Raw genomic sequence first — 8,964 nt, forward strand, 5'->3', positions numbered from 1 at the left:
CTGAAGACTTTCTTTCTATTACTGTAAAGTGTGAAGCTTCCTGCTGGCACAGCCACGTACAGATTTGGGGCCCATATATTTGCTGTTGCTGCTGGGCGCTGGCACAGGTACATAAATACTTGGGGGCAATATCATGTGATCAGATTTATATTTGGCTCAGTGGCTTAACTAGATATTACTGGGCCCCATAGCAGATTATTTTTCAGGCCCCCAGGTTGACCAGTTTTACCAATATTTATTGAAATTGTATATGAATTAGGACCTCATGGGGCCCCTATACCTCCTGGGCCCCCCTGCAGTCGCAGGGTCTGCTTCCTCTATAGTTACGCCCCTGATTTGGCTGCTGCTGGATGGCTGCTGAGCTTGCTGGTACAGGTATAGGGGGCAGTAATATAAATAGCAAAGTGTTGTACATTTTCTTGCTTTCTTTATTTAAAAACCATCATGGTAAGGAGGGAAATGGTAATACAGGACAGGGGGGCACTGAGTAAAGCTCTTGCCTAGGGAGCCGAACTACCTTGGCCCAGCACTGGCAGGGATGTCACTCATATGTGAAAAAAGTTGTGAACAATGCAGGGGGATCACAGATATGAACAATACAGAGGATTAGTCTGAATTTGATGTTTAAACTATGCAGGGGACATTTAATCTCTGAAGTGATACCTTTTAAATCTTACAAATGGTAAACAGACACAGCAGGAAGACTTTGATGTGGAGGGCCACATAAAGGCCCGCGGGCCGCCAGTTGGACAGCCCTGAACGAGATGATTCATTTGACTCTAAAGATCAGTGATGTTGATTCACAAAAAAGAAGGAATAAATAAGCAAAAGCAGTAAATAGTTTTTTGTGTTAAATTTACTCATTCACTGGGAAAGATTAATGTTTCATATTAAACTTTATACATTTTACATTTGGTAAGAGTTGTACAGCACAGTGAAGATAATAAACCAACAGATTTTAATGATAAAGAGCCACATATGCACTTCTGGAGTTTCCCTTATTCATTAGAAAGAATGCATTGCCTGGGCAGAATACAGCGACCAGATTTGCCACTTAGAAAGACATAAGGTTCCTTGCAGAAACACCCAGACACGCAGTCTTTAGTGCAGGCCTTGGGTGGGTTTCTAAAGTTCTGACAATTCAAGGGACAGGCAGTTCCACATCCGTCCCATAATTGATTAGGTGGGCAGCTTTGCTCTGTCAGAAAAAAAATACAATCATATGTATAAGTGTGATAAACGTTCTATAACATTAAAGGTGAACATTTCAGTGTGTATATATTCTCTATAATTTCAAGCACCATGCCTAAGATCTACAAAGAATGTTTTTAGACATTAAGGGGCAGATTTATTAAGGTTCGAATTGAAAATTCAAATTTTCTAATTTTTTTTATGGTCAAAACTCTCAAATTCAACTAGGGGATTATCCGAACTCCATTTGAGTTTTTAAAAAAAATCCGAATTCGATTTTCAAGATTTATCATACTCTGGCACTTTAAGAATTCAAATTCGACTATCCGCCACCTTAAACCTGCCAAATTACTGTTTAAGTCAATGGGAGAGGTCCAGGGATCAATTTGGAGATGTTTGCAGCCTTCCTGACATTCAAGTTTTTCAAGTCGACGACTTCGAGTTTTCAAGTCGTTTAAATGTGTTCAAGTTTATTAAAGAATTCGATTTTAATAATACATTTCCCCAAGTCGAATTTCGAATTTATATATTTTTTTTGAAAATTACATCAGCTTTGATTTTTGGAATGGGATGAAGTGCCTCAATTCTATTAAAATCAATAAAGATAGAGACTGCTTACAATCCTTTCTCCAACCTCTCTCCAATGACATCAGCAGCCCCCAACCTTTTTTAACCGTGAGCCACATACAAATGTAAAAAAGAGTTGGGGAGCAACACAAGCATGGAAAAGTCCCTGGGGTGACAAATAAGGACTGTGATTGGCTATTCGGTAGCCCCGATGTGGACTGGCAGCCTACAGGAGGTTCTGTTTGGCAGAACATGGCTTTTATGTAACCAAAAATAGCCTTCAAGTCAGGGATTCAAAAATAAGCACCTGCTTTGAGGCCACTGGGAGCAACATCCAAGGGGTTGCTGAGTAACATGGTGCTCACATGCTACTGGTTGGGGATCACTGTATTAAAGGGACTAAACTAAGTTTTTGATATTTGCTGGATCACACAGAGCAAAATATAGCCTTGGAGGACCATTGTCTTTACACTTCATGCAGCCTCTTGAGAAATTTTTGGCTGTGGAGGTTCCTAGTTCTTGCCTGGTTCCTGTATTCCCTGCCAGAGGAACTTATGTTACTTATCTATGATGTGATGTTTTTATGTTAAGAAGTATGTGGGAGAAAGTGATTCCTTCTGTCCATCAAGTTCAACTTTTTAACTCTTTTTTACCTGCCTCACTGCTAGTTGATCCAGAGGAAGGCAAAAAAACCCATTTGAAGTCTCTCCAATTTCCTTGTGTTAAATGAATTAATAATATATGTTTTTTATACTTAGTTACAAACACCTCTAAAAGTCTGAAAGGATAAAAAATGTACTTCTATAGGACCTCGACTAGTTTTACTTGGTGAATAGTGATGGGCAAAACATTTGTGAAACGGCGAATAATTTTTTTGACGCCGGCGTCTGTTTTCAGCGCCGGCGTCCATTTTTTTCCGAATTTTTTTTTTTACGCCAGCGAATTTTCGTCAGCGAATTTTTGCGGGCATTTCGCAAATTTTTTAGCCGGCGAATAAATTCGCCCATCACTATTGATGAAGTTTTGTATTCAGGTTTTTTGTGTTTTTTACACTTGGGGGTTTATTTATCAAAGGTCAAGTTTTCAAATTAAATGGGAAGTTATTTATGAAAAAATTAGAAGGTCTAAAATACGATTGAATGGGAACAACCCAAAAACTCGATTCGTAAACGAATCAAGTAGAAATGAAACTCAAAACGAATTTTCCTCCAAAAAAAACCTTGAATGTCAGGAAGGCAATGAACATATTGAAATGGTTAAATGGACCTCTAACATTGACTTGTAAATGAACTCTGCAGGTTTAAGGTGACAAATATTCAAATTAGAACGGTTTCCATGGTCGAGGTGTGATAAATCTCACATTCCAATTTATATTTGAATTAGTGCTTTTAAATTCGAATTTCTGTGTTTTGACTCAAACATTTTTTTTAAATTCTACCATTTTATAAACCTGTCCCTTAATAAATCTCTAATGTTTCGAGTTTTAGAGAAATAAAAAACCATGCATTTTGTTGAGGAAAAAATATCATTTGTGAAAAAAAAGAAATCTGAATGTTAATAAATAGACCCCCTAAGACATTGGGGCTCATTTATCAACACTGGGCAAATTTGCCAATGGGCAGTTACATATAGCAACCAATCAGTGATTAGCTTTTTGAAGCCAGCTGCAAGTAGGACAATGAATTCAGCAATCTGATTGGTTGCCATGGATTACTGCCCATGGGCAAATTTGCCCAGTGTTGATAAATGATCCCCATTATTTTTTATTGCATCGCCGTGGATTTTCTGTTAGAGAATAATGTATTGTGATTTGAATCAATACAGACACAGGCTGCTTACACTCTTGTCTCCAATCTCTCTTTGATACTAATGTCTTAAAGGGACAAAACTAAAGTTTTTGTTGGATCACACAGAGCAGAAGACACCTTTAAGTTTAAACTTAATTCACCCATTTTTCATTTCACAGCAATTGTGGGTTGTGGGGGGAGTTATTAAATCAGTCTAATGTATTTCTATGTATATTCCCTGTATAATAAAGTCCTTATCTGTAAACCTGAAACACAGAGAACGATTAGCAAAAGTAAAGGGCTCTGATTATACACAGCTCTGTACCACGTTTGGGATGGGCATAAGGAGCAAAACAGCAAAACAAATGTGTATTTGGGCTTTTATTTATTTATGTTGGCTCCCCATTGGGATTCAGTATATTAGCCATTTTACATACCAGCCCCCCACAAAGAAATAAAGATGCAAAAGATTAGAAACAGCCATTAGAATACAAAATACTGCATTCCAACTTAGAGCTAATTTATATGAATGAAAGAAAGAATAATAAGAATGTTTATACATTTAGATGATATATAATAGTAATTTGATATATTTCCTAATTGGTATTTTACTTACTTTCGTCATCTCCATAGACATAAAGTGGATATAATGCTAAAAAAGAAACAATGTACAAAGTTATGTTAATTATACACAATCTATTGTTAAAGGGGGACTACTGAAAAAATAAAAATGTAATAAAAGCTAAATCTCAGGAAAAAAGGAACATTCCAAAGACAGTCAATTATAAATTCAATTACTCTTCTCTTTCCCTTTCTCAACAATCCGTCTCTCTACATGCAGCATTGTGTTGGTGTCGGTTATTTTGAAAAACAGTTAGATCTAAGAGCAGGGGCACACGAAGCTACAGGGGGAGATTAGTCGCCCAGTGACAAATCGCCTCTTCTTCAAAATCTAATCTCCCAAATGGCCCTTGGAACGCTTTGTTTTCCGAAGTCCTCACAATGAAACTTCGGGCGACTTCGGAAACTGAATCGTTCCAAGTGCTGGCGATTTGCACTGTAGCCGGCGGGGAGGCAGTTTTGGTGGCCTGTAGAGTTGTCACATGGCAACTAATCTCCCCCTGTAGCTTTGTGTGCTCCTGCCCTAATGCGTTGTTAGGCAAAGGGGGCACTTATCAATGTATCTGATATAACTGTTCATTAAAATCTGACTCCAACTCCTGCAATAAGAGAGACAGGTTGCCGAGAAGGATACAGGGAAGAGTAACTTAGGTATGGGCTGGAAAACATGTTGCTATTATTTGTTTTAAAGTTTTTTCTGTATTAATAAATAAAATAATAAAAATATGCAAGGATTTGAGTTCACACTTACCTAGAGCACAGACGAGAAAGATGGTGCTCAATCTCAGCATTTTTCTTTTTTTTGTGGTTATCTAAGAAAAAGATATTTGGAAATGATTTAATTCACAATAAAGTGTTTATTTACAAGTGAATGAGTAAAAGATGGAAGTTGGGAAGTATAAAACCCACTAAAATCGGAGATTGCATACAAATTTAGGCCCCTGGCATGGAAGGTATTTAGAACCCAAAAACAAGCTTGAGTATGTTGCACCAAAGAGATAATGGGGCAATTAATCAAGCACCGTTGATCCTAATGATGTTCAGCTGCTCAAAGAAGTCCAACAAACTCAAGCATATTTATTAAAGGGTGTAAGAAATTCATAGTATTTCCACCAAAAAATTTTGCCACAACATTGGCTTTTTATAAAAAGGACAATGCAGCAAATTGTCAAGATCAGGATAGTCAACTGCCAATCTAAAGAGCCTCTATGTTAAAGAGGTGGTTCATCTTTAAAGTAACTTTTAGAATGTTATATAATGGCCAATTCTAATCAATTTTTCAATGGTTTTCATAATTTCCTTTTTATATTTTTATAGTTATTTGTCTTTTTCTTCTGACTCTTTGCAGCTTTCAAATGGGCATCACTGACCCCTTCTAAAAAGCAAATGCTCTGTAAGGCTACAAATGTATTGTTATTGTTAGTTTTTTATTGCTCATCTTTCTAATCTAACCTCTCCTATTCATAGTCCAGTCTCTTATTCAAATCAATGCATGGTTGCTAGGGGAATTTGGACCCAAGATATCAGATTGCTTAAAATGCAAATTGAAAAGCTGTTGAATAAAAAGCTAAATTACTGAAAAACCTTAAATAATAAAAAATGAAAACCAAATGGAAATTGTCTCAGAATATCACTCTTTACATCATACTAAAAGTTATATCAAAGGTGAACAACCACTTTAACATAATTTTTTAACATAATTTTTAATAATTCTTTTTCGCAGTGAAGCTTGGCGAAAAATTACACTCATCACTTGAGGTGAACCTTGAAGGTAAAGAGTAGGTAAAGAGAAAAGTTTTCCCATGCTGAGGAACTAATACATTCATTTGTTTTCATTAGTAATGGGCAAATTTGTCCCGTTTCGCCAAAAAAATTGTGAATTTCCCCCGAAATGTGTGAAACAGCAAAAAATTTGTGAAACGCATTGAAGTCAATGGGTGTCAATATTATTTTGACGGACATCAATTTCAACTCCCGCGACAATTTTTATATACGCTCCTATTTGGTCCAAATGCATTAAAGTCAATGGGTGTCCGAATTTATTTGCCCATCACTAGTTTTCATTGATCAAATCAGTTCAGTTTAGGGAGTAGTGATGAGAAAAACATCTGTGAAACCGCAAAAACAATTCGTAGAGTTTACAAAACAAACATTATTTTTCTTATTCACGCAATCAATTTTTTTTGATGCATATCTTTTTTTTACATGATTTTTTGGACTCGCAAAACTAAACGGATAGAAACTTTTTGCCACAGTTCCGCAAAACTTTTCTCCTGTGGAGAAATGCGAAGATTTGCTGCGAAACTTACCATGGCAACATTTAGTCCTTTAGGCTTACCCTATTAGAATCTTGGTCAATCTATAATTACAAAATACCCTTTTTAAAGGGGTTGTTCACCTTCGAGTTTTTTATTCAGCACCTCTCCAGTTTGCAATTTCAGTCCAAATTCCCCTAGCAACCATGCATTGATTTGAATAAAAGACTGGAATATGAATAGGAGAGGCCTGAATAGAAAGATGAGTAATAAAATGTAGCAATAACAATACATTTGTAGCCTTACAGAGCATTTGTTTTCAGATGGGGGTCAGTGACCCACATATGAAAGCTGTAAAGAGTCAGAAGAAGAAGAAGGCAGATAATTGAAACACTACAAAACAGAGAAATAAAAACTTGCTTAGAATTGGCTATTCTATAACATATTAAAAGTTAACTTAAAGGTGAACCACCGCTTTAAAATTCCAATTTTACTTAAATGACATTGTTTAAGTTATATTAAAATGTAAAAATGCTAAATTTACATTACAACTCTCTCCAGTTCTCTTTCCTACTAACCACGCTCCTCTTTTCATGGTTAATGCTCATCCATACAAAAGATCTTAATAAACAGTATTAGAATCAGGTTTACATTGTACTTACATTAGAAGAACTCGTTAGCTTGCAAGTGCCTTGTTAAATGATACCAACCCATGCCAGGAGTATTTATATGCGCTACACCGCTGACTTTTACTTTAATTAAGTCCAAAACGAACCAACACCTTAAGGTTTGGTTGCATTGCACAAGTGGAACATGTGAAGCAATTAAAGGGTAGAAAACAATAAAGTGATGATGGTTAAAGTCTCTTCCCGATATTCTTGCTTAATAAAGTACTTTTGTGTTGCATACAATGAAATTTAACAAGATGTTCTCCGGGAGGTTTGGTGCAAGAGCTATTTGTAATCTTTCAGTTGTTTTTCATTTTTAGTCTTTTGGGTGTTTTAACTTCCTACTGCGCCTCTACAGAGGTGTAATACAGAGAGAGAACTGCAGGAGGGCCCAGGAGGTATAGGGGGCCCCACAAGGCCCTAATTAATGTGCCATTTCAATATATATTGGTAAAACGGTGTAAGGAATCCTTACCCTGGTGGTCTAGTGGTGGTGCGCCCGCCATCCTGCTCCCTCACTGCCGGCTTCCTAGTGCGCGCCGCGCGACACCGTATTTTATAGGTGCATATACGCTGGCGTGATGACGTCAGCGCGCAATGGCGCGAAATTCAAACAGGATTTAAAGGGACATTTTCTTCTATGTCATTGCTCGTGATAGCATTTGTTCCTGGTGCTATTAGCTGTTGCTATTATGTGTGAATCTGATCCTGATTATCTGTTTTGACCCCTGCCTGCCTGTTTGACTACTCTGATCTCGGGAACCTGACCCTTGCCTGAAACCGACCTTGATTCTGCTTAACCCTCCTGTTTGACGTTCTGGTTTGACCTCTGCCTGTTATTTGACTCCGATTCTGCCTCAGCCCATCTGATTGATTACCCGATTGCCTGCCTGACGACTCTAGCTATCTGCCTGCCTCGACCCGGCCAGTCTGACCACGAATCTGTCTTACGTTATTGTACCACGAATTTCGGCCTAACTGACTTTAACAACAGTCGTGCCCCTTTGCTTGCCAGAACTCTTCGCCTTGCTCCTCTCGAAAAGTCCAGGTGGCATCTGAGTACACTGAGGGCTCCTCCCGAAGCCAAAGGCGGTCACACTACTGGTGAAGCCGAGCCGAGACCAGGGAGCTTGGCATTAGTTCTGGTTTAGGGTGCTGACCGTGACAAACGGAATACCTCTGGATATTTAAGGTGACATAAAATGAATTTGCTGTGGGGTCCAATAACATCTAGTTACACCACTGGCCCACAGTGCCCAAATTTGTATTTATAACTTGTATCATTTGTATTTATCTCATTGTTTACCTTTCTGTTGAGTGCAAAGTGCTAAATTGGGCCCAATCCCACGTGTTTTTGCACAATGCATAGGTAGAAGAATTGCAACAGGTCATTGTGATCCATAACTGAAAAGCGGCATGTACTAATGCTATGTTTAAGAAAAAAACATCCATCAACTTTTTTTTTTCAAACACTTTGAAAAACACCCAACATAATGATTGATTTTCACAGTGCTTGAAAAAAAAAAACTGAAAAACACCCATGCATTTTTCTTTTTTTTTCAAATTTTTGACAGTTGAATTTTTCAGCCAGGACAGATTCGCTCATCACTAAAGGTCAATTAAAAAAATCACAAGATCATTGTATACATGAATAAATAGGACACCCACTACCATAGGTGCACCAGGATATTCTGAAAGCTATGGGTCATATTTAAAGGTGAAACTAAAAATTTGCAATAATTTCACCAAAACTGAAGATTCCACTCAATATCGCCAATTTACTGTGTGGGTTATTTGTCAAAAGTGGAATTTTAGAGTAATGTGATTTTTTTAAAATTCTAATAAATTTGGTTTTATTCACAATTTCAATTGGTA

General features: G+C 37.4%; 1 protein-coding gene across 1 annotated transcript; it reads right to left on the minus strand.

Annotated features, from left to right (window-relative positions):
* Positions 1–838: 838 nt before the first annotated feature.
* LOC121395663 (venom peptide SjAPI-2-like) lies at positions 839–7,122 on the minus strand. The gene is made up of 4 exons (XM_041569759.1): positions 7,084–7,122; positions 4,918–4,978; positions 4,162–4,197; positions 839–1,198 (listed from the first exon to the last, which is right to left on the minus strand). The coding sequence occupies exons 2-4, from the start codon at positions 4,955–4,957 to the stop codon at positions 999–1,001; spliced, it is 276 nt and encodes a 91-aa protein (XP_041425693.1). The 5' UTR covers positions 4,958–4,978; positions 7,084–7,122; the 3' UTR covers positions 839–998.
* Between the last annotated feature and the right edge of the window lie 1,842 nt (positions 7,123–8,964).

The sequence above is a fragment of the Xenopus laevis genome, chromosome 7L, assembly GCF_017654675.1.
Source record: "Xenopus laevis strain J_2021 chromosome 7L, Xenopus_laevis_v10.1, whole genome shotgun sequence".
Lineage (NCBI taxonomy): Eukaryota > Metazoa > Chordata > Amphibia > Anura > Pipidae > Xenopus > Xenopus laevis.